This window comes from Zootoca vivipara, chromosome 1 (genome assembly GCF_965207765.1).
Source record: "Zootoca vivipara chromosome 1, rZooViv2.hap1.1, whole genome shotgun sequence".
NCBI classification, from domain to species: Eukaryota; Metazoa; Chordata; class Lepidosauria; order Squamata; family Lacertidae; genus Zootoca; species Zootoca vivipara.
In genome coordinates this window covers 54,051,586-54,077,426 of record NC_142582.1, presented here as the reverse complement: position 1 = coordinate 54,077,426, position 25,841 = coordinate 54,051,586, and the positions used below count along the sequence as shown (strand labels likewise).

The 25,841-nt window shown below is 45.1% G+C and overlaps 2 protein-coding genes across 5 annotated transcripts in view; one reads left to right on the top strand and one right to left on the bottom strand.

Moving 5' to 3' along the window:
- PITPNM1 (phosphatidylinositol transfer protein membrane associated 1) overlaps positions 1–6,945 on the top strand; it is a 28,721-nt gene extending 21,776 nt beyond the window's left edge. For all 4 annotated transcript variants that reach the window (XM_035124267.3, XM_035124285.3, XM_088664438.1 and 1 more), the window contains 7 exons: positions 245–355; positions 2,463–2,579; positions 3,065–3,213; positions 4,171–4,320; positions 5,125–5,308; positions 5,489–5,617; positions 5,766–6,945. In XM_035124267.3, coding sequence (XP_034980158.3) covers positions 245–355; positions 2,463–2,579; positions 3,065–3,213; positions 4,171–4,320; positions 5,125–5,308; positions 5,489–5,617; positions 5,766–6,020 — 1,095 coding nt within the window. In that variant the 3' untranslated portion in view covers positions 6,021–6,945. The remainder of the gene's footprint in view (positions 1–244; positions 356–2,462; positions 2,580–3,064; positions 3,214–4,170; positions 4,321–5,124; positions 5,309–5,488; positions 5,618–5,765) is intronic.
- Positions 6,946–8,243: 1,298 nt separating this feature from the next.
- Positions 8,244–24,716, bottom strand: LOC118089523 (B-lymphocyte antigen CD20-like). Its single transcript, XM_088664559.1, has 8 exons — positions 24,535–24,716; positions 21,846–21,966; positions 18,286–18,405; positions 16,266–16,322; positions 14,147–14,347; positions 11,908–11,979; positions 10,481–10,602; positions 8,244–8,672 (listed from the first exon to the last, which is right to left on the bottom strand). Exons 1-8 carry the CDS (start codon positions 24,567–24,569, stop codon positions 8,633–8,635), a joined length of 768 nt encoding a protein of 255 aa, XP_088520685.1. The 5' UTR covers positions 24,570–24,716; the 3' UTR covers positions 8,244–8,632.
- Positions 24,717–25,841: the final 1,125 nt, after the last annotated feature.

Below are 25,841 nucleotides of genomic sequence, written 5' to 3'. Positions count from 1 at the left end.
ATCAGGATGACTTCTCAGTCAGGATGCCGTTTGGAAGTGCCCTTAGTATGCTCTGGTGTGAAGCAGCTAGAGGTTCACACTTTGAATCTATTTAGGAAGGATATAAGAGACAAAGGGAGCAGTGAAACTCTCCACTTTAATCCGTCCAGCGACTGTATATTATTAATGTGACTGAAACTCTAGGAGTTGGTGCCTGAGAATGGCACTCCTGAAGCCTGGCCCTGGTGTTCCTATGTGTTTGCAGGTGATTGAGACAGAGCAGCCCCAAGTGACAGAGAATGAGGAGAGCTCCATCTACAGCCCAGCGTTTCCTCGTGAAAAGTGGCAGCGGAAACGAACACAAGTGAAGATCAGGGTATGGAGCTCTGTCCCCCACGGTGGCTCCCTTGCCTCTAACTCACACGTGCAAGTGGGGAAACAGGACTCTGGCTTGGGCTGGGGCACTGTGTCTTCAGGGAAAGGAATATGAGCTGATTCTATTCCTCCCACAGCTAATAGCCTTAAGGATGATTTCACGGATACTACCATATCACCACAGTTGTTGTCTCTCTTCCTGCCTCCCCCTTTATCCTCCTCTGCCACTTGCCAAAAACATGGTTGCCGTTTTCATTCACAAATGAAACCAGACAATTTTATGTAGACACACATCTTTTTGCAAGATCTGTTTTGAGCATAAGATTTACCTTTCCTTGCTTGAAAATTGAGGATGGAGAACAACTTTATTAGCTTGTGTGGGTGGGTGGTGCTGTGGTCTCAACTACTGAGCCTCTTGAGCTTGCTGATTGGAAGGTTGGTGGTTCGAATCTGTGCAACAGGGTAAGCTCTCTTTGCTCTGTCCCAGCTTCTGCCAACCTAGCAGTTCAAAAGCACACCAGTTCAAAAGCACACCAGCCTAGCAGTTAAAAAGCACACCAGTGCAAATAGATAAATAGGTACCGCTGCGCCGGGAAGCTAAACAGCATTTCTGTGCGCTCTGGCTTCTGTCACAGTTTCCTGTTGTGCCAGAAGCGGTTTAGTCATGCTGGCCACATGACCTGGAATGCGGTTTGTGGACAAAAGCTGGCTTCCTTGCCTGAAAGCGAGATGAGTGCTGCACCCCCATAGTCACCTTTGACTGGACTTAACTGGTTTCACAAATACCTGCCTGGCTTGTCATGCTAGGTGATGCTAATGAAGCCTTTGAACAACAAAGAGACATCTCGTTTTTTGCTCTAGGTCTAGATGCTGCTGCCCTTTTAAAGGTTCACGTGCTGCTCCTTGACTGTGTAGAGAGGCAGGGGCAGGCACCTGCCTGGGTGGGGCTGAGATGGCTTTGGGTTCTAGGACTTGGCAGAAGTACAGCAGCTCAAGGCTGTGTAGGTTGCAGAGCTAAATGCAAAACTCTAATAGCAGGTTGTGATGCATAATTCAGAACATGAATGTAGGTGGTATTTGAATGAAGTTTCCCTCAAGCAGTTGTGATGATTTTGAAGGTTTGACAATTGTTCCAGGGAACAAGATCATTCAGTAGGAAGCAAATACTGTTTGTTACTGCTTAGAACGTTTTTGTTTAGGCACGCCTGTACAGACTTCTAGATGTTGACGTGCTTTAATTTATTTTACTGTTGATTTTAATTACCTTACTGGTTGTAATTCAACACTGTGCTCTTCCAATTGTTCCATCTGGACTGGCATTTCAGCTTACCAGATGGAATGATCCCCAATTCCTCCCTCCATGTGTTGTTCTGGGCATTCTCTGAACTCCCTCCCAGAGCCAGTTGCGGGGGGCGGGGGACAGAGGTGAGGGGGGAAGTCAAAATCCTTGTGCAGGGTTTCCACTGATGGCAGTGGTTAGGGGAATCCTGCCTTCAATGTTTTTAATTGTTTTAACCATTTTTTATTGATAACTTTAATATTTCTTGCAAACCACTTAGATGTTTTACTGCAATCAAGTGGTATATAAATTGTGTTAAATAATAATAATAATAATAAAACACCTCACAGAGGAAGGGTGATTGCTGCCTTCTCCTGTCAAGTACAGTGTAAGGTGGTGTTTGTTTTCAATATGGCAATCTCAACACAGTAAGAAATTGTGATTTTTGTTGCTGGTTCCTACAAATGCACTCCCACGTTGCCTAGAAGACACCCTAACCAGGGAAAAGGGCACTGTTCCCACAGTTATATTTCAACAACCAATGGCTAAGGATGATGGGAGTTGTAGTCCCAATATTTGGAGGGCGGCAGGTTCTCCACCCTTGTTTTATAGGAACAGTTAGCCACCATATGGTGAGATTTCCCTGCCCCCTCAAAAGCAATGTAAACTCCCCAAATTTCCTCTCATGAGTGCATGTTAGAATTGCTGTGTTCTCTAGCCAGCCCTGTTGCTGCTATCCTGTGCTGACAGATCCAATTCCTGTGTTTTAATGTCCCCTTTTGCTGAGGTGAAATTAGTAAAAACTGATTTACCCCTTTGGTTTTTACAGAATGTGACAGCAAACCACCGCGCCAGTGATGTCATCGTGTGTGAGGGGCGACCCCAGGTCTTCAGCGGGCGCTTCATGTATGGCCCGCTGGATGTGGTGACTCTGACTGGGGAGAAGGTAACAAAAAGCGTAGCTACTTGGGGGTTTGTGGACATTTCAGGATTGCACCGAAGATGTCAGCAGTTAAAAGCAGTAGGGGGCAGCAGACCAGAATGGAGCAGGCCATATGGGTGAAAATTGTGGAGGAGGAGCAAGTAGAGGCCACACGAGGGCCATGGGCCATGTTACAAATGAGTCCTGAGGAGGCAAGGAATGGATATTTCCCACAGGGGCTGAGGAGCTGTAAGGAAAAAGAGATAAAATTAGTGTTAAATCAAAATGAAGCAGGGAACTTTCAGATGGGGTGTGTGGGATGAAGGATATGATCAGCACCTGCAGTCAGGAATTAAGGGGGAAATCATGCCTCCCCCCCCCTCTAGACTCGGAAGAGGTCGTGACTTACCAACCGTAAGAGATTAGCTGAGCTTGGGGACAGGTAACGCAGTAGAAGAGGTATGTGCAGTGAAGTGAACATTGCTGTGGCCCTTGATCTCTTCCCGAAGGTGGATATCTACATCATGGCACAGCCACTGTCAGGAAAATGGGTGCACTATGGCACAGAGGTGACAAGTGGCAGTGGCAGACTCTCCTACACCCTCCCCGAGGAGAAGATGCTGGGCATTGGCATGTACCCTGTCCGAATGGTAGTGAGGTGAGTGTGTGGTGAACCCTGTTCTGTGGCTGACCTTTTTTGAGCAGAAATCCTATCCTCAGTCCAGCCTGGCTTATGACCACAAGTCCTCAAGGACGGCCTCTCTCCATATGAACCAACCTGGAACCTGTGGTCATCATTGGAGGCCCTTCTTCATGTGCCTCTTCAATGAGCGGTCCAGAGGGTGGCAACAGAAGAACAGGCCTTTTCTGCGGCGGCTCCCCACTTGTGCAATGCTCTCCCCAGGGAGGGTCATCTGGTGCCTTCATTACATATATTTAGGCAACAAGCAAAAACATTCCTCTTGTCCCAGGCCCTTGGCTAATTAAACCATCTAAGGCAGTGCTCCCCAACCTTTTTATCACCGCGGACCAGTCAACGTTTGATATTTTTACCACGGCCCGCTGAGGGGGGGAACGTTGATTGCTTATATTTTATTTAGATTGTTTTGATTTAATAATTTTAATTTAATTGTATTTAAATGTTCCTTGGGCGGCTCGGTACCAATTGATCCATGGACCGGTACCGGTCTGTGGCCCGGGGGTTGAGGACCACTGATCTAAGGCCTTTTAAACTGGTGGGTGGGTGTGTCTTGTTTTTGTTTATTACTATGTTATGTATTTTTGTGTTTTTGCAAACCACCCAGTGATCCTTGGATGAAGGGCGGTATAGCAATTTAATAAATAATAGAGATTCTGGCTCTGTGACCAAGTGGATGACCATTTGTCCCTGGCAGAGGCCTTATATTTTGGTAGGATCTCTCATTTGCCATAGTTGAACTGCTTGACCTGCCCCTTCCTTGGTTTTCTGAAGCTATAGGGAGAAGCCCCACCAGCCTTCTAATGTCAGTCATCTCTGTCCCTGTGTAGGGTCTTTGAGTGTGGTGGCCATGCACTGGCGATTCTGAGAGGAGGGGCACTTGCTGGTGGGTTTCCTTCATTGTGCTTCTCTCCACAGGGGTGACCACACCTATGCCGAGTGCTTCCTAACTGTGGTAGCGAAGTCCACACCTTGTGTTGTTTTTAGTATTGATGGCTCCTTCACTGCCAGTGTCTCTATTATGGGCAGCGATCCCAAGGTGCGCGCTGGTGCTGTTGATGTAGTAAGGTAGGTAATAGCCCCTCTTGGGGACCCCATACCTTTCCCTGACCTGCTTGTCACTTCCCCCTTTCCTATTGACTCTGAAGTGTATGTGTGTGTGGGGGGGGGGGGTTTGATGATAATATCTCCACAACTCTGTTTCCTGCTGGACTTATTTATTCCTTCAAAATTCGCTTTATCACAATTCTTCCAAGAATTTTGAGCTGCAAAGTCTTGATATGTGAATGCTCAGCATAGTAAGAAATCAAACTTGCTCCTTGAGTCTGCCTAACTGTGGAAGTTCAGTTTTCTCAACAGAGTGAAAATGTGTAAAATAAATTAAAAATCCTCACTCTTCTTGAAGACTTAATAAAAACTTGAAGCACCAATTATGGAAACAACTCTTACCCCCCCCCAATTGCCATATAGTTATATCTACACATCTGTATATCTCAGTGCCAAAATGCTGTCAAGGTTATTGAAAGAAGTTTTTGTCGGATGACTGGATTTTATTTTGATACTCACATTTGGCTAAACTAGAGTTGGTGTCTGATAGGTGAAGAAGTTTATAAGGAGATATTTCTGGAGATCACCTTGGCTGCATCCCCTCAAAATGCATCTGGTACAGAGTGCCCCTTCACTCTTAACAACCACCTTGTTGTACAAAAGGAAATCACTTCGACATGCAGCAAACAACATGGGAAGTGGAGAGGGCTACTACTAACTTGACATTAAAAAATAGAGAGAGATTAGTCTAACACCCCACAAGGCACCCTGAATGAATGAATGAGCCACCCATTTGCCACAAATAATCCTTCTTTGCCCCTTTAGGCATTGGCAGGACTCCGGTTACATGATCATCTATGTGACGGGGCGTCCAGACATGCAGAAGCACCGTGTGGTGGCCTGGCTGACCCAGCATAACTTCCCCCATGGGGCTGTCTCTTTCTGTGATGGCCTCACACATGACCCTCTTCGGCAGAAGGCTGCCTTTCTACAGGGCCTTCAGCAGGAGGTACATAAGCGTTCACCAAGGGTTCAGATGTTATTGTGGGAAGGGCTGCAGCACAACTGAGAGAGGCCCATGCGTGTGGCTCTGACACACCTTGCGGTGCCTGTGAGTGCAGTGGAAAGAGCACTACAGGAGAAAAGTGTGGGAGAGAAGTCACTGATGTCTTCATCCATTTTATTGCAGGCAGAGGTGACCATAGTGGCTGGCTATGGATCCACCAAAGATATCTCAGTCTACAGTTCTCTAGGGCTTCCCGCAACTCAAATCTACATTGTGGGCCGGGCTGTGAAAAAACTGCAAAGCCAGTGCCAGGTATGGAGTTTTGTTTCACGAAAAGCGTGGCCTCAGCAGCAGGCTGGGAGCTCCTCAGGCTCTGAGGCCTACAGAGCTTGTTGCTCCCTCAGGGAGGGGAGGTGAAGAACAGAGCAAGCGCCAGCTGCATTCTCCTTTCTCCTTGCAGTTCCTGTCCGATGGCTACGTCGCACACCTGGCACAGCTGGAAGCGGCGTCTCTTGCCCACTCGCCGAAGGGGACGACAAGGCCCACGCTGGGCAAAGGCAGCTACGGCTGCCCTGCTTCCGTCGACTTCCTGCGCAAGCAAAGCCAGCTGTTGCGTTCGAGGGGGCAGAGTCAGGCCGAGCGAGAGGGGCAAGGGAATGCCCAGCCCCGAGCTAAGGCGCGCAGCGTTAGCCTGAAGTTGGAGAGTGAGGAGTGAGCCCGCCGTGGGGTAGTCTCTGCATTTTCTGACTCGCAGTGGCTGGTGCCAGGGCTGGGCCTGTGAGAGGCCACAGTTGTGAGAGAAAGGGGCCAAGAATACTAGGTATGGTTGGTCAGGGGGAAGAGTGAGAGAGGGGGCTCTGCCCAGCAGAGGCCGCAAGCTGGCACACAGTGCCGCAAGGATACGGAGGAGAGAACTTCTATATAATCCCAGAGATTGCTTCCATTCCCATTAGTTCCAACTCCTGCCTGTTCTGTTTTGTGGTCTCTTCTGACCTGCAGTTCAGCCAGTGTCCCTCAAGTCATACCCTCTGGGGATTATGAGGTGGGAGGGGGGAAAGGGAGAAATGGGGGTGGGGATGTTCATATTACCCTGACTTAAAAGTGTGCTACGTTGCTTGTGAATTGACTGTTCACATCCCCCCCCTTTCAAATGATTGAGGTCTGGGATATATAGCATTGCACTCTCCCCATTTGATGCCAAGTGAGGCAGTAGTGGGTCCAGCCCCATCCATCTCCCAGGTCTTCCTATATCCCTCTGTGGCTAAGGTTAGGGTGGGTGGTTAGGGGAATATATATACATCAGGGATCCCAGCTGCCCCTTTCCTGCAGAGGTTGAGCGCCTTGCTCCAGTCCCTAGTGCCGTTCTCAGTCCAATCCTGCCTGTGCCCCCGGTCTTTGGGTGTCTGCATGATACTGCCCTCCTGTGCATGTATTGTGTCCAGTGTGAGAGCACAGGATAGCCATGAATAAGGATGATTCCATATTCCCTTCCTGACGAGGGAGGGCTTGGTATTTATTTCATTGTGTCAGAATTGCCGGGAAGTCTAATCCTGTTTTGGAGGATTTGTGGGGGTTTTACATTTATCTTTAAATGTGTTATAAAACTGAAAAAAATAAAACAAATAATACAAAAACAAAAATTGAAGAGTGAATGTGTGCTTTGAGGCAGCAGTTGAGGGGTGGTACAGTTAGGCGCCACCCAAATCTCCGAGTGGTGTGAGATTCCAGGGGTACCAGGCTCATTTACCAGGGTCTGTGTTACCTTTTGGAACAATGAGGCACACCAGAGCCAGTGGTTGCTTTAGGATGTATGGTTTATTTACACATATATACAACCTGTGCCTAGATGAGAGAGTGCAGAGCATTCACATCTCAAGAGGGTCCTGTTCCTCCCATTGCTGCAGCCTCTGATTCCAGGAGACCCCAAACATCATGTCTGGCCCTCTCTGCAGCATAAAACAGACTGCCCACCTTGTGCTCTGCCCTGGTCTTGATCTTAAGGATACTGATCAAGCTAATCCTAGAAGGGTAGGTACATAAGAAAGTGTTGTGGAAAAGGGGACCTAGCAATGTGATTAGCATTTCAGTCAGGGTAGGACATTTTATTTTATCTGGTGCTGGGGTAACTTCAAAGCAATCCATTAAAATCGATTGCAGCCTTGGATAATTGTAAAAAATAATAAATAATGTCATCAGTTTTTTTTAAAAAAATAATTATTATTATTGCAGCCTAACAGGATGGCCCCTCTGGAATTTGTCACACACATACACACAAATTTGTAAATCTGTCTGTGCTTGGCTACCCAAAGCTTAAATACATGACGTTTCACACACCTTTTCAAAGACATGCATTTGGAGAGATTCCCTAAGTTGGCAGAGAGAGAGATACAGGACCTGAAATACAGGTCAAACTGTATCAATACAGGACATAGCATTTTACATTGAAATGCAGGGCAATCCTGTATTATACAAGACAGGTGGCAACTCTAAAGGTAAAAAAAAGGTAAATGACCCCTGGACGGTTAAGTCCAGTTAAAGGTGACGGCGCTCATCTCAATTTCAGGCTGAGGGAGCTGGTGTTTGTCCACAGACAGCTGTCTGGGACATGTGGCCAGCATGACTAAACTATTTCTGGCACAATGGAACACCGTGACAGAAACCAGAGCGCATGGAAATGCCGTTTACCTTCCTGCCACAGCAGTACCTATTTATCTACTTGCATTGGTGTGTTTTCGAACTGCTAGGTTGGCAGGAGCCCAGACAGAGCAACAGGAGCTCCCTTCGTTGTGGGGATTTGAACCACCAACCTGATTGGCAAGCCCAAGAGGCTCCATGGTTTAGACCACAGCGCCACCCACGTCCTACTTACGACTGAACCCCAGGCACTATTACATGGTGCTGAAGAGATGCGACGGTGATTTACTGTCTTTCACAACCATTTTCTAACAATTTGCTTTATTAGCAGAGTAAGGCACTGGAAAGCTCTCATTCTTCCATAACAGCACAATACAGTAGAAATAAGGGAAGTCCAGGTTTCTAAAGAACACAAGAAAGAAAACCCATGTCCAGCCTCCCTGTTCTCTTTTCTCTGCCTCCACAATGTTCTTAGAGCAAAAGGCAGCCATCTTTCAAGGTGGTTAGCACTGCTTCATTGGTGCATCAGTGATAAATAACAATGGATATGGCAGATCAAGATGGTAGATAATGATAAATACTGTGAGTTCTCAATGTAGCCACGTGTTACAAAAACCAAAAATAAAATGCTTGAAACCTTACAATCAAACATCAACAAAGCAAAAAAGAGTGGCGACGATTAAAAATCCAACTTTATCCAGTGTATGGCTCATAACCGGCAGCACCGCGGGGCCTGCAGACAGAGAAAGAAGAAAGGAAATGTGTAAGAGGGTGTCAAATGGATGTGGGGGTGGGGATAAGAGCCCTGGGTTTTGGTGGAAAAACAACACGGAAGCAATGAAATAATATATACAGTATAGGGGAAGTGCAATAACTCAGTGGTAGAGCACATGCCTTGCAATCCAAAGGTTCCAAGATGAATCCCCAGCATATGCAGCTAGGATTGGGAAGGACCTGAGTGTGAAACCCCAGACAGCCACAGCACGTCAGTGTAGACCGGGGTGGGCAGACTTCAGGCTTGTTAGAATGGTTTTGTTTTTCTACTAGATCTGCCAGTCGGATCCAGATATGAAACACTCAACAGTTAGAATTAAAGAACACAAGTGCCTGACATTCTGAGCCTAGTTATTTGTTTCCAGTACCAAAACTGAACTGAGCTCACAGTCATTCACGTAAGAGTCCATTACTGGTTCTCTTTCATCACTGCAGCAGCCTAACGTACTTAGCTGGGGGGAAATAGTTTTGTTGCTGCTGTTATACAACTGGGAGTCACCAGAAACCTTGCCAATCTATGGCAAATTGCCCAGAGATCTGCCAGTAAGATTCCAATCCACCTTGGTGGGCATCCCTGCTATAGACGTTACTGGACCAACAGAGGCATCAATGGTCTGACTCTACCATTACATGCTGGTTCCAGGTTCCCCCAGTAGGCCCTTGACTTGGCCACCCCAGCCCATTCACTTGCCTTCTTCCTCTGGGCTTAAGCTCCTGCTCCTGCCTCATGTCTCAGCTCTTTTTTTCAGAGTGTGGGAAATTGCAGTCAAACAACCAGCAATCTTGGATCTACTTAATGCATGAAGGGGTTAAGAGCACAGAGTTGTATTCCTAGACCCAATTAAGTCTCCGGTGTAGAAAGAAGTGAAGCTTCTTTCTTCACTCTCTTCCACCATATGAAGCCACACTCCCATGGATGAATAACCAAGGTTAACCCTAACTTGATGCCATTGGTCACTTGAGAGAGGAATGTATGGAGAGAAGAGCAACCTCTCTAGCCAAGAATGGAAAACCCCGTGACACAAACTATGTGTTCCAGTCTCAGAGGAGAGCCAAAAGGGTTGTTTGTTTCAGATGTAACAAAGAGGGACATATATCCAAATTTTGTAAGCTCTCAAACCAGCAAAATCCCCTTCATTTAAGCGACCAAGTCAAAATAAGGGGAACAAGGAAAAACTTTTTTTCCTGCATGAGAAGAATGTAACTGTAAACAGTTGTGATTCAAAATCAAACAAATGTATAATTGATTCTGGATGTTCTTCACATATGAGTTATGATTAAGACTTCTTCGGAAACATTGGCAATATTAATCAATCTGTGGATAGCAATATTCAAATTGCAAATGGTGAAAGCATGAAGATACGTGATACAGGTTTAGGAACCTTAAACTGAAAGCTAAGCAATCAGTTGAAAGAAAACTGATGGAATTGCAACATGATCTGTGTGTCCACCTCAGACAAAAATGGTTTCCTTATACAATCTGAAAATGGTAAATGTCAAGTAACCTAAGATAGCAAATTATATGCTGAAGCATGTTTGATTAATGGTTCTACAAGACTAATCTGTCAGAACTCTGGACTGCAAATGTGGCACACATGCACAAGAAGGATGAAGCAGATCCAGAACTCTGGCACAGAAGGTCTGGTCATAGAGACATCAAAGCCACTGTGGAACTGCAACGCAAGGAACTTGCAACAGGGATGAAGGTAAACCTTAAATCTGGAAGCTGAAGGCTGGATTTATATTCTAGTTTGACAGGATTCTCACCTGTTTGCTTCTGTCGCAGTGTACTGCGGTGGGCCAGGAACTCCATCTGCACAGTGTGGCTGTGGGAGAGTTGTCAATACAACATTTTGTCCTTCATTGTCTGATCTGCGCTTCTTTTTGTCCTGAAAGAAGATGTGCCACCCATCAGTTTCCATGCCTGTTCTTTCTCCCTCCACCACTGCTCCCCGGGTGTTTGAATTGCTATTTACCAGCCACACAAGCTCCCAGTTAACAAACCCTAGTATTTTTCCTTCCACCCTAACTATTGTGGTTCCCTGGTTTAATATACAAAGCTGCAGGATTGAGACAAGTGAACCAACCTAAAAAATGGAGGGCAGTGACCTCACGTGCCCTTGCTTCCTTCTTTTGCTGCATTGATCTTGCAAAATTTGTGCCACTAGGGTCAGAGCTTGGGCTGCCCCTTTCCCTAGCACAGCATTTCCCTACTCCAGCTGTGTACCTCCTCTTAAGTCATGTGGATCCACATAAGTGAAAACTTCAACTCTGGGCCAAGGCTTGGCTATGACTCCAGATTTGCAATTGCACTGCCCAACCATTTCCCTCTTCTAGTTGGAGGCTGGCTGCTGTTACTTGGTGCCTGTGCTCTGGGGAAGCTACCTCATTTGGTCTATCTAGATCCATTGTTCCCAACGTGGGACACACGCCCCACAGGGGGAGCAAATCAATTTTTAAGGGGGGGCAATTCAAGAATGAGTTATCAACAGTTTATGGCCCTTTAAGCTTCCTCCACATGAATAGGACTTCACTTTTTGAATAATAAGATATGCCCCCCTCCGGTGACATATAATTCTTATATGGGGAAGGACTGTGAAAGCAGCTTCTGCTACTCAAAACAAACTCTTGGGTTCAGAATGATGGCTTTAATTCTCAGTCTTTTGTACCTGGCTCTGTGTGCTAGATCTTGGAATTACATTAAAACAACAACATAGATCCTGCAAGTCTGAAGTCCTCCCCTGTTTAACCCCACGTATGAAAACACCCTCATGCCAGCTTTGCATTGTGTTGTAGGGGCTCTAACAAACAACAGCAGCAGCAACAACAACAACAACAACTGTTGTTGTTGTTGTTGTTGTTGTTGTTGTTGTTGTTGTTGTTGTTGTTGTTACCTCGCCCATCTGGCTGGATTTCCCCAGCCACTCTGGGTGGCTTCCAACAGATGGTATGGAAGCCCCACTTGTTCCATGTTCTGTGATGATAACCATTTCATACCTACATGCCATCATGGGAGACTAAAGTCATCAGGTGAATAAAATGAATGTGTGAATTCAGCCTAATTAGCCTAGCAAGCCAGTCTTGTTTTGCAGGCCACTTAGCATACCACTAAATATATGTTCATACAACAAAAGGGCGGGAGGCGGAATACTCTGTCACATATTTGCTTATATTATGAGCTACTAGATCCTCACCTTGTTCTCGAGAACTGAAGCAGCAGCTATAACTTCGAGGAAAGAGAAGAAAAGCATCACACACAGAATTCCCTGCAAAAAACAACAACTGGCCAGTTAAAAATATCAGTAACTATCAAACATTAATGCAAGGAGAACACTCTCATTCTCAGCTTTAGGGTGACACTCACACAAGAAGCTCTGTGCAGGAGAATACAGTGGTGCCTCGCTAGACGAATTTAATTCGTTCCACAGGTCAATTCTTATAACGAAAAATTCGTCTAGCGAATCCCATAGGAATGCATTGAATTTTTATTTATTTTTTTGCCCATAGGAATGCATTAATTGAATTTCAGTGCATTCCTATGGGAAACCGTAATTCGCTAGACGAATTTTTCGTAAAACGAATTTGTCTAGCGAGGCAACCTCCGCTAAAAAAATCCTTTTGTTAAGCGTCCTACAGGACATTTGTTAAGCGAGGCACCACTGTACAACACAAGAAACTTAAGATTAAGTCACTTTCAGAGCTCAGAATAACAGTCCTATAACAATATAGTCTACATTTTGTCCAATCAAGGGCTTATTCATGCTTCTGTGGATTATCCCATGGCTAGAAAGCATGGGCCCAAGAGGTTTTCCGCTTGTCCTGTGCTTTCTAGGCATGGGTCTGAGTGCTTTCTCGTTTGCCCCACTGTTTTTCCTGGGAAAACTTTCTCTTTACTGCTTAATTGGAGCAAACAGCACTCCGTTTAAAATCTGATTGCCACTTGTTCCTATTCAGCGGTAAAGAGTGTGCTCTCCCAGGGGAAAGCTGAGGGGCAAACAGAAGTGTGGATGAGCCTTAATATTAGGTTTTTGACTTGCTTGACATCTAGCAAGTCATAAATGACATCAATCATTTATGACTGACATCAGTCATAAATCTCCGTTTGCAAAAGTCTCAACCCTAGAAGAAGTGAGGAGAGCTATGCCACAAGAGTGGTGTTGCCTTTCTCTCCATCCTGCCTTTTTCAACTCTGTGTATGCTTGGTGGTCTGTTTAAGTTCAACTACCTTGCTTGGTGCTGGTGAATCTGTATCAAAGAGAAAGGAATAATGGGGAGAGGAGAATGTGTGAGGAGGAGGAGGGCGAGAAGATCAGTGGGACCGGATGCAGGAGGGGCAAAGAGAGGGCAGGATGAGTCACCAGTGGCCCTTAGGACTTGTGTAGTGCTGTGTAAAGCTGTAGAGGCCAGCCTCTCTCCCCAGGCACTTAAAGCAGGGGTTCCCAACAAAATTTTCTCGAGGACCCCTCATCGAGCCGCTATTGTGACAAGGACCCCCATTAATTCCTAATCCTAAAATTAAAAAGTGAGAGCCAAATTAAGAGTTTTGCAAAGAGGCAGCGCGCGCCAGGGAGGAGGGAGGGGAATGGAGAAGACAGGGTACCTGCGCAGTAGCGCACAAATGAAGCCGACGCGCGCAAAGCATCTTGGGGAGGTGAGCGTTAGTAAAATGTGCGCGCTGCCTCTTTGCAAAACAGTAGTGTTTGTAAAGCGCCACCTAACGGCATACAGCAGAACTACTGCCTCTATCTAATTCTCGTTTTGCGCTAGACTCTGCTCATGCAGGAAGCGGCCAAAACAAAAAATCTGTTATCATACGAAATATATTTAATATATTTTTTATTCTAATAGCATCTTGCGGACCCCTCTTGCATAGCTCGCGGACCCCTGGGCGTCCCCGGACCACCTGTTGGGAACCACTGACTTAAAGGATTGAGACACAGGGCCAAACTGGATGTGATGGGTAGCCACATTTGTCACCACACAGTCTATCCCATTCAAATATAATGCAGAGGGTGAGAAGGGAATTGGTATTTTCATTGCTGCTGCAGCAGCAGCAAGGAGATGAGCTCTATCCCTCTCCCCTCCTTACCTCCCTACAATCATTTTCGCAGGCCCTTCTCTCTAGCCCACCTTCACCACCATATGAACAGAACTTGGTGCTCTGCTGCTACCTGTCTCCTCCCTTTAAAATATTCTGGCCTACCACTCCTAGTAGCTCTAGGTGGCTGGATTTAGCCCCCTGTTTGGTTTCCTGCCTTGGCATTGTTGTGAGGGAGTCTGGGAAATTTAAATGCATGGCATTGGTTGGCATGCTGTTGCCACAGTGACGTAAGCCTGAGGGCCAACTAATAGAGAAAGGGAACCACCAAAGAACACCTTAGCCAGGGTCCCCTTAAACCTGGAACCAGCCTTGTATGGAATCCAGGAACTTACCAGTTCATATGCCCCGGTGGTCTTGCAATAGTCTGGAATATTAGGAATTTGTTGAGGAAAATAGTTGGATAAAAAGGGAGATGTCTTCTTAACTTCGGAATAGTTTCTCCCTGTATTTTTTATTACATCAGCCACCAAAACACCCGTTCCAGCGAGTGCACCGAGGCAACTAAGAGTGTTAAAGAGGCAACTGAATGCTTCCTGGAAGAGAAAGAAAAAGTTTTGCTTAATTAATTTATGGGTTGGGTGGGGATATGGGTGAGACGGGGAGAATGATCTCGGGAACCAAACCTGACCCTCGCCTTTGCCGGCTCTGACTATGGGAGCATGAGGGAGGGGATTGATTCTGGTAAGAATGAGGCACCCTACATACTGTCCCTTATCTAAGCGGCTTTCAGAACAACAAAGACCCAGCAGAAATGCATAATGTGGGAGATTCAGGGTTACAGAGTTATAGGAGGTTCCAGTAACATAGCACTTCATGCACACAAAAACAGGGCAAGTGTAGGGAACAACTAGGTAGTATAAATTAACCTAGCCAAAGCAGCCACCAAGCCGCCAGAGGAATGTGTGGAAAAGCTGTGATGCTTTATGCATTGGCCGTGGGATTCAGCTGCCATAGGATGTCAGTGATTTAGTCCACAAAAAATTATGCCACACAATAAATTTGTGAATCTTCAAGGTGCCACAAAAAATATTTGGTTCGTATCCAGCATTAGTCATACTCAGAGTAGACTCACTGAAATTGATGGACACAGATAACTTAGGTACAGTGGTATCTTGGTTTAAGAACAGTCCTGTTTACAAAGGATATAGTTTACAAACTCCACAAAACCAGAAGTAGTGTCCCGGTTTGCGAACTTTACCTTGGTCTAAGAACGGAATCCGAACGGTGGAAGGGCACTGGCGGTGAGAGGCCTCATTAGGGAAAGTGTGCCTCGGTTTAAGAGCGGTTTCGGTTTAACAACGGACTTCCGGAATGGATTAAGTTCGTAAACTGAGGTACCACTGTACATCCATTTCAATGGGTCCACTGTAAAACTTAAGACACAACTCTTTTTCTTTTTTTCTTTAGATGAGATTACTTTCCAGATGCTCAATCTGTTTTAGGCAGTGCACACATTACCAGTTTACAGCACAGTTAGGTCATTCTTAATTTGAATCGAAGCTGGTTAGGAAGAAGTGTGCATGCACACGAAAGCTTATACCAGAACAAACTTAGTTGGTCTATAAGGTGCTACTGGACAACTTTTAATTTTTTAAAATTATTATTTCCAATGCTACACAGTGAGATTAATGGTGGAGCCGGGTTTGAACCAGTGACAGCAAGCGAGAGGCAATCTGTTAACCCCCATTAAAAGTTGAAAGCAATTTGAAAGAGAGACTGTTGCTGGTATGATGGATACATCTATCAATTTTGCATCCAGCAAACAGATTTTGCAAATATCTGTAAAAAATGCAAATAAATAAAAATATTTTTATCTTTTACCTACCTGAAAAATCTATTTGACCTGAGAGAAAAGAAATGTGTCTATACATATCCTTTCAATCTTACTCCACCAGAGGCTCCATTTTGGCTCATGGGGCCATTTCCTGTAAACCACAGCCATCTGTCAATCAGTCGGAATAGCGTTTGACATCATCTAAAGGGTGGGTTCCCCACCCAATCCTGCTTGGTTTGGCTGCATGCATTAATTACGTGTGAGGGACTAGTATGTGCAATCGATCCCTGAGAAAAAGGAGCTCGATTTGGTTGTGTGGGGGAATTCCCTGCAGGGACTTCCCTTGCATACCCACAGCCTGCAGAAAGCAGGATTGAACCCATCCCAGAGCTGCGTGCAGAATTCAATCCTGCTTGCTATCTTCCCCCACACCTGTAGCCCAACTTTGAGAGATGGGTGTGACCAGCCAACTGTCAATCAACCGACATCTTTTGGGCGTGAGATGATTGATGGGTGGTTGTCATGGTTGGCTGGATGCAGGTGACAAAGATCTGGCTTCCCAGGTCAAAAAAGTTTACCTAATTCTGGGCTATGTAAACAAACGGTACCCGATAGTCCTAGATTGTTGGTTGTTTTAACAATTAAAAACACATCAGGGTTAAGTCACATCAACCTACCAGACCTGCAACTGATTTTCTTGCCGCTGCTGCTGAAAGGCATCCTGAAATTAAGAACTGGAGAGAGAAAAACCGAAAACAGTAGACAGTAAGACGTATGTTACTTACATTATCAGGCTCTTTAAAACAAAGAAACAAACAAAAATCACCCTCCATTTAGACGTTTCTACATATTTAATACCATTCGACACTCCCTTTCCACCCAATTTTGGGTCAAGTGCAACACAATCCCATGCATGCCTACTCAGAAGTAACTCGCAGCACGCTTCACAATACCCTGGTAAATATTCACTTTGCACAAAAGGTTGCAGAGGAAAAGGAATGTGTTTGGAATGGTGGAAAGTGTGACCTGGTTTTATACCATTCTGGGACAAAATCATTTAAAAAATATCTACCCTCATAACATCTCTTTTTTCATTTTCTTTTAGCAATATGAAAATTTCCTTATTATTAATCAAGCTATACTTTTCAAAGGGCTTTACCTCAATTTTTCATTGAGTCTTATGACAGTCCTGTGAGGCAAAGGCATTGGTATACCTAATTAACAGATGGGGCACAGAGGATGCCTCCAGGCTGTCAGTATTTTGTGGGAGTGATTCCATTGCATACCAGAACTTTTAGGTTTGTGTGTTTAAAGTGGATTAAGAGGCTGTGCTGCCTAGTGCGATACAGTGGTACCTCAGGTTACAAACGCTTCAGGTTACATACACTTCAGGTTACAGACTCCGCTAACCCAGAAATAGTACCTCGGGTTAAGAACTTTGCTTCAGGATGAGAACAGAAATTGTGCTCTGGTGACACGGCAGCCGCAGGAGGCCCCATTAGCTAAAGTGGTGCTTCAGGTTAAGAACAGTTTCAGGTTAAGAACGGACCTCAGGAACGAATTAAGTTCTTAACCAGAGGTACCGCTGTACCCAATTTTGCTGTTTGGAAACTGATGAAGAAATGCAGCGAAATGTTTGGGATGAACAAATGACTAGCAGGAAGACATGTAAACACTCTGCAAGCAAATCAGGGTGAACCTGGGGTTGTCATTGTTATCGAAGGATTCTGGTAAAGAACAGATATGATTTAACCATTTGTGTGTGCCAGTGTTTCTCAAACATCGGTCTGGGACCCACCAGCGGGTCTTGGTCCACTTTCATGAGGGCCTCTCTCTTCTATGGAGAAACAGCCAGTTGAAGGAAATACAGTAAAAGAATGAAATAAATCATTGTTGAGAATAACTGAGAATAGAAAGGAAGGGTGGGAGAATTGGGTGTTAAAGGGTCAGGGATGAAAGAAACAGGGGGAATCAGGTACAAATGGAGTGTGAAAGGAGAACAGGAGAATATATTACAGGAGATGGATAAAATGCTTTGAGGGTCACACAGGGGTGTGTGAAGGGAGAAGTATATCAGAAAGAGGAGTATATCAGAAAAAGAGCCCATGAATAAGAAAAATCTGCACCTCCAGAGCTAATGTATGTACTGATCTTGAGGAAAGATGATCTATGGAACTGCTTGCCACAAGGCTGTGGCAAAGAATGCAGCAATTTCCAAAGATGGATCTGATATCAGTAGAAAATGTCAGTAACTGCCATGGGTGTAGCAGGAATTTTTGTTAGGGGGGTGGACAGGCCTTTTGTTGCGAGGGGGGAGAAGCTCAGCTATGCATTTTTATTGATTTTTATTGATGGGGGGCAGCTGTCCCTCCCTGCCCCCCTTTGGCTATGCCTATGGTAACTGCTGATTATCCCAAGCTCTCCCCGTGTCGGCCGCCATCTTGTGAATGGTTTTCTGAATGGTAGACCTCAATAGTTTATAGCCATCTCCAAGTAGGCCCTGGAAACAGAAAGTTTGAAAACCCCTGGCATAAGCAAATCAGGATGAATGCTCAGTAAATAATCACTTGGAGGAACCCTGAATGATTTGTCCCCCAAAAGGAATCTGACACAGACAACACTATTTTATAGCCACACTCTCTCCAAGAAAACATGATATTGCCACGAATCAACAACAATACTATTTCTTCTACTTACAAGGGCAGCCCCCCAGAAGGGATACCAGGCAGTCATGATCTTTGTGTCACATTCCTTTGATGAAAAGAGCAAGATGGCTCCAAGACCAAGATGTATCAGAGCAATAACCAACTGCATAGCCTTTAGGAAGATGACAAAATTAGAAAAAGATTAAATAAAAGAGCTGGCTTAGAGACCACGTCATACGCACACTATTAACTGAACTTCACAAGCCTCATATAATCCATATTGTCCTCCTCAAAACCACAGCACTATCATAAAATCACAAATGACTATACAGTATAGAACAGCGGGGAGAAACCTTTCCACATTGATGGAACTGTGAGAATACATAGAATTTAATAAACGAAAGCTGCCACGCAATGTTTCAAAGGGAAGGGCATACTCAGTGTTCATTTCCCCCCCCCATTCTCAATTACAACACACACCAGAATCTAAATAGCCTTAATGAAATGAAATTGTCTTTAAATCTCAGCACAACACACATGAGAGTTCAAATTGATTAATCATACAGTTAAATATACGAAAGTGACACATCACTACAAAGCTTTCTCACCAGAAAGAGAACCCATTGTTTCTTAAAAATTGATTCATACTCTTCTGCCAGCTTCAGAAGGAAAAAGTAAAGTCTCCTGTCAGAGCGTTCTGGACTGAGATTGAGACTGAGACTTGGAGTGCGGACCTTATCTGCAGTCAGCAGGAGGAAAATTGCAATCCATTTAAGGCTGGATCTACACTCACATTTTAAATGTTATTAAACATTTAGTTCACTTTAATTTAAACATGAAGATGTTTCCTTTTCCACAAGGTCTACGTGGTTTTTGGAAGGGGGTAGCTCTGCGGGTGGCGCTGTGGGTTAAACCACAGAGCCTAGAGCAGGGGTTCCCAAACTTACCCGGCTTCGGGCCAGTGCCCGCTGCGCCAATTGCGTGGCGGGCCGGAGGGCAGGGGAGTGTGCGCCCGTGCGCATGCGCGCACACACACACACACGGCGTGCTTCCGGGTTGGTAAAAAAGCATCGAAAATCGTTTGTGCGCATGCCCATGGGCCTCCCGACCCAGAAGTGCACCGGAAATGACGTTATTTCCGGTGCACTTCTGGGTTGGGAAAGGCCCATACACATGCACACAAACAATTTTCGACACTTTCCCCCGAGCTGGAAGCGCGCCGTCACGCCGGTAAGAGCGGGTGGCGGGGGTCGTTGCGGGCCGGATAAAAGAGGCCTTCGGGCCGTATGCGGCCCATGGGCCTTAGTCTGGGGACCCCTGGCCTAGAGCTTGCCGATCAGAAGGTCAGCGGTTCGAATCCCTGCGATAGGGTGAGCTCCTGCCAACCTAGCAGTTCAAAAGCACATCAAAGTGCAAGTAGATAAATAGGTACCGCTACAGCGGGAATGTAAACGACATTTTCGTGTGCTGCTCTGGTTCACCAGAAGCGGCTTTGTCATGCTGGCCACATCACCCGGAAGCTGTATGCCGGCTCCCTCGGCCAATAACGCGAGATGAGCGCCGCAACCCCAGAGTCTTCTACGACTGGACCAAAGGGTCAGGGGTCCTTTTTCCTTTACCTAGCTCTGCAGTGCCCTCTGGTATCACATTTTAATAACACATTATTAATGTTTAAAAAGAATGTCATATGGCTATAAAGTAAAAGGTAAAGGGACCCCTGACCATTAGGTCCAGTTGCGGACCTTGCCCCACCCCCTGGCCCTGGGAGTCCTCATAAGGGAGCTGGTCCTGGAGGAAGAACAGTGAGGGGAGAGACTCCATCAGGCAAGGCCTTCTTCCACCTGCCTTGCCCCACCCTACAGTGTCTGTTTTTCAATTTGTATTGTATTGTTTTATGCACTGTGGCTTGCTGTTGTTTTATTGACTGTAGTTTTGAAATTATTTCTTGTAAATGTTAAGAGTGGGTTTCTGTTTAATTTTCATATGCTGATATTATTCTACACTATTTTAATGATTGTTGAACGTTACATTATTTGATTGCTTATTTTAAAGCTATGTTTTATCATCACATTCTTGTATTGCATTAGATTGTTATAAGGTTGTTTTTTTATTGCATTAGATTCTGTTTCTTCAGCTTGTAAACAACTTTGAATATTGTATGATAGAAAGGCAGTATACAAATAATAATAATAATAATAATAATAATAATAATAATAATAATAATAATAATTTATTTATTATTATTTACACCCCGCCTGTCTGGCTGGGCCTACCCAGCCACTCTGGGCGGTCTCCAACAGAAAAATGAAATAAAATAATCTATTAAACATTAAAAGCCTCCCTAAACAGGGCTGCCTTCAGATGTTTTCTAAAAATCTGTTTTTCTCTTATTAAAAGTGATAATGCTTTCAAACTGCTAGGTTGGCAGAAGCAGGGACCGAGCAATGGGAGCTCATCCCGTCTTCCAATTGGCAAGCCTAGGCTCTGTGGTTTAGACCACAGCGCCACCCGCGTCCCTCATATGGTTATAAAGGTAAAGGTAAAGGGACCCCTGACCATTAGGTCCAGTCGTGACCAACTCTGGGGTTGCGCGCTCATCTCGCATTATTGGCCGAGGCAGCCGGCGTATAGCTTCCAGGTCATGTGGCCAGCATGGCAAAGCCGCTTCTGGCAAACCAGAGCAGCACATGGAAACGCCGTTTACCTTCCCGCTGTAGCGGTTCCTATTTATCTACTTGCATTTTGACGTGCTTTCGAACTGCTAGGTTGGCAGGAGCTGGGACCCAGCACCCGTCACAGGGATTCGAACCGCCGACCTTCTGATCAGCAAGCCCTAGGCTCAGTGGTTTAACCACAGCGCCACCTGGTTATACACGGTGCTTATTTTTTCTTTTAAAATGTTTAGGGGTACTCTCATTTTGACTCAAGAATATAACCATTTTATAGTTGAAATCGGGGAAAATAAATGCAGTAAATGGACAAAAGTACGACGATTCTCAAAATGTTTAGGGGTATGCGTAACCCTGCATCCCCCCAGAAAAAAAGCACTGGCTATATGGTTATCAGAACCACTCTGAGACTCGTTTTTAATGTTAGCGTTTAAAGTATAGATCCGCCCTAAGAGAAGAAGGATGGTGCTAAACAGGCCCAGGGATCCCACACAGATACAAAAATGAAACAAGTACTTGTCATAGCACCCTCTGCAAAAAATTGGGGAAACCAAAATTGAGGAAAAAATGCTGGGAATCCTTTTGCCCTTGATGGAACTACTAGTTCCTTGGTTAGCATACCATTTTGTAGACCATATACTGGCCCAAGACGGTGAATCCTAAAAGGAAGAGTCATAGCTCACTGGTAGAGCTCAAACACTGCCTGATGGAAGTCCCAGGCTCAATCCCCCAGCAGCTCCAGTCAGGGCTGGAAAAGACTGGAGAGCTACTGCCACTCTTTGTAGACAATACTGAGCCTGATGGATCAATAGACACAGTGCAAGGCAGCTTCTTATGTTCCTGAGATTGTGTGTGTGTGTGTGTGTGTATTTCTGTGATATGCCACATCCTTCCCCTTAGCTTAGCCCAAGCATACAGGTGTTTAGGGAAAGTGCAATCTTACCCCCAGAGCACCAGCTTCCTTTGGGAGTTTCTTCTGTCCTGCACCAGCATTGTTTGGAGGGACAACCACCACAACGTTGCCAGGGTAAGGTGCTTGTGGAGCCAGACTGTATTGATCCATTCTGCAGATAAATCAATGTTGAGAAATGATGGCTGCAGTGTTGCATGCACTTCAATCCTTTCGGCAGCAGGCCTCTTCGTTGCTGCTTAGGCATTGCCTCCGCTCAGAATCAATGGCCATAAAGTTATTAAAATGTAAAATTAAACGAGACAGCCTAGCAAAAGCACTTATACCAACAGGTGGACAGCTTGAGGCCACATGAAAGCAGTTTTAAAAGCTTCTTGATATCGTATATTCCAGTGCAATTGTATTACAGCATGCTGCTGAGGAGTGAAAAATATGCCACCCTTTCACCTGCCTTCTGGCATCAAGGGGATGGATTATTCTAGCCAAAGCTTAGCACATTTTTAAGTTAATCACATGCTCTGTTAAAGCTGCTCCACAACTTTGTGGGTGGTTCTCTAAGTACACACCGCTAACTTTCCTCTAGCAGATACACCATCTGTTCCCACCCAGCTTCCTGTGAAATAAATTCACTGTAAACGGTCTATCGTGGGACCAGAGCCACTGTAAGACATTGCTGTCCCAATTCCTATTTGCGTGTGGAGACCCTTTAACCTGGCCTAGAAATAAATTCAGACAGGACTCAAATTTTGGTTTGGTTTTTGTCAGAATTTAGGCCACAACTTTACTGATTACAAATCAAGGGAGTGGTTGCATAGGCTCTGGTTCGACTAGCTACCTGCAGCCCTGCAGGCAGCGCTGACTCTGGGCGCCAACCATAAGTCAGCCCTGGGACAGTGGCAAGCAGGAGTCCTGCTAGGCCTCCACCCAGATGAGCCCTGAACTCAGGCTCAGGGCACAACCCCGCATGGGGAGACCAACCACGAGTCCTTTGATTCCTTCTTAAAGGAATACCCAACGCATAGGGATGGCTCGTCGTCCTGCCACCCCTATCACCTGAACCAGAGCCTATCCGCAACCTTACAAGTTGTGACAATTTGCTACGTGGCAGGCAAAACCCAAATGGCACCAGCCAATCAGCCAAGTGGGAGAAATTCCTGCTGTGCCCCTGTCCCAACGACAGGCAACACATGACGGCATAGCAAGGTCCTAAAACAGGGAGAGGTAGGCGGGTGTTCCAATGCACTGAGCCCGAAAGAGGAAGCTCAGGGACATGTGCAGCGGTTAAATAGTGGTCTCCCGATCGCTTTGACTGGTATCTCATTCACCCAAGACTTGGCTTGTTGTTATGTCTAAACCCAGACTCATGGTTTGTCCCCCCCTCCCCACAAACAATGAGGGATAAGTCAGAATAAATCTCAGTTTATGACTTGTGGTTTGTTTGAAGAGAAACAAACCTCAAGCTTGGTTTTGGACTACATGACAAGCTAAGACTTGGGTTTTGTTGCAACAAAGCATGGACTTTTGAGAAGTGTGCACCTGCATAACATAGTCAGATGAAGATATAAGGGGCTCTTTGTGCTAAGTCATATTCAGCTAGGAACATGTCTCCACATTGCCCCACATGATAATGCATATATAAACTTTGGCAAAGTCCTTCTTTCTTCCAGATTGTTTGACCATGAAATATGTTGCAGCAAGACTAATAAGAAAGGTTTTTTTTAAAAAAAATGGTTACCCATTTGTAATGTCCCTTTTAATAATGGAAGAAATGGCCAGCAATGGCTGCTGTTCTTTTCACCATGTGATGGAGGGGCAGCAAATGCAACAGAGGAGGCACACTTTCCAAATGCAGCAATAACGTCACGTGGGACAGGCAGACACACATTTTTCTGGAGCCCTCCTCTATAGCACACTTAGCATCATGTGCGATCTAGCCCAAGTAACTGAATAAATCAGCCCTCCAGGACATGGATTCTTGAAACTTCATCACATTAGGGCGTTGTGGCTGCTCCAAAGTTCCCACCCACAACACAAGGCCTGATTGCCAGGTCCCACTGCCACACGTGCCCTCTTGTTAGGGAGGACCCGATTTCTGTCTAAGGAAGAAACCATGGTCAATTGTATCCAAAGTTGCAGAGAGACTGAAAAGCAGGAGCAATGTCCCACCTCCTTTGTCTTCCACACTCCCAAGGCCTTCTGAAGCTGTACCATTCTTCCATCTCATCAAAATCGCTTCCTGCTCATTTCCTCCTTATACTTCCTAGCATTTAAAAAGTGACACCCTATAGCTTTCGATATAGGAAGCGACAGCATTTTATGAGATAAAAAACAAGTCAGCCCTTTTCTCCAAGTTGCAGAAAAGAAGCCGTCTGAGAACACATTGATCCATTTCAAACTCTGTGTGTTTTATAGCACTAAAGATTCAGAAAAGGCATTATTTTGCTTTCCAGAACAGCAGCTCAACTGTATTGTTCTGTTGTAATGATACAAAATAACTGTATAGTTATTTGAGAGCAACACTCTCAAACCCACTTACTTACTTCCAAGAAAACAGGAATAGGATTCAGACTTTTAATCCAATACAGAACACTTGTGATCCACTTGGAAGCCTATATTGGCATTAAATTAATATATCATCATTATCACCGTCTCTGACACTGCCTATGCAGCTGCATTTGATGTATCAATGTGGAGTCACCCTTGCTTGCCCAAACATTCTTACCGTGGATAGAAAAGAGAGCCAGGTGTAGTCTCCATAGATGGCACTTCTGCTTCGAGCTGACTGAGAAGGACTTAAAGAAAACAGGTGGCTGTGGTGAAAGGGATACTGTGTTTGGGAACAGCAGAAGAATGAAGAACAGGCCTGAAGAACGCAGCTATATCCTTTTCAGACTTAGCTTCCTCCCCTTAGCTAGCGTATAGCCAATTATGTTGTGGTTATATGTGGTCACCTGATTTCTGAGAAATGTCAGCAAGCAAATAAGAGAATTTCGGTTTCTAGAAACCGAAAGAAAAGGCATTTGACAAGGTGAAACACAACGTGTTTTCAGCAGCGCCCTAAATACCCCATCTAGCTTGCCAGTGCCAAGATCTCCCCAGGACAACCCAACCTCTGAGGGGTGTTGCATGACACCCCAATCTCCCAGTGGTGCAAGATTCCAGGGGGTTCCAAGCAGTCTTAGCCATGGTCCATGGTCCTTTGGAAATGAGGCACAATGGAGACTGTGGTGTCTTTCTGAGGCTTACAGCATTAACACTCCAAGAGGGTCTTGCTTCTCCCACAGCAGCTGCCGTTTATGAGGCTGATAGGTTAGAGTAATGGCTTACTGATGAGAAAAGATGCTTGTATATTATTCCTTTTATTAGACTGCCCAGAAGAGAGTTTTCTCTTTGTAGTCCCTCGAAGATGAATCTGTATAAGTTCACATTAACTCCAGGAACATAGGCAGAACTGGCTCAGAGGAAGCAAAAACGGTTTTACCATAATTGAGGACTCAGAATGTTGGCAAGGCAGAGCAGGGCAGAGACGTGTACCATGGACTCCAAAATGAGGTATTTTAAGAATTAGAAGAAAGATAGCACCACTCAGTTATTTTTATCTGAAAAGGGAATTCTGAATGGAAAGGAAATTAATGGCTTGCAGGCAATTGCATTTTTGTTACAGAATAATAAGTTTGTTCTTCAACTTCATTTCCATTTCCATTTCCATGCTCTCATCTGTATAACTTTAAAGAACCATTACTACCCATTAGAGTAGTGTGAGCTATTACTGTGTGGTGCAAAATTATTTTCAGGCCTTCAAAACAGGTATAATGCTACAACACCAAACGACTATAATGCTATATATAGCATTATAAGACTATACTATAATTTAAAACAAAACAAAACCAGGGTCATAAAATGGTGCTCACCACAAATATAATAAGGAAAGTATGAAGAACAGTGATAGGTTCACTTTCCCCATACTTCAGTGCCTATCTTCTGAAAAAACTAGACTTTCTGTGGTTTGAGATAAATGAAAGAAGCAAA

Coding starts and splice junctions, on each gene's coding strand:
- LOC118089523 (XM_088664559.1), bottom strand. CDS start 24,569: ATGGAGACTACACCTGGCTCTCTTTTCTATCCACG. Junction 11,980..14,146: donor CCACCGGGGCATATGAACTG/GTAAGTTCCTGG, acceptor TGTTTTTTGCAG/GGAATTCTGTGTGTGATGCT. Junction 8,673..10,480: donor ACTGCGACAGAAGCAAACAG/GTGAGAATCCTG, acceptor CTCTGTCTGCAG/GCCCCGCGGTGCTGCCGGTT.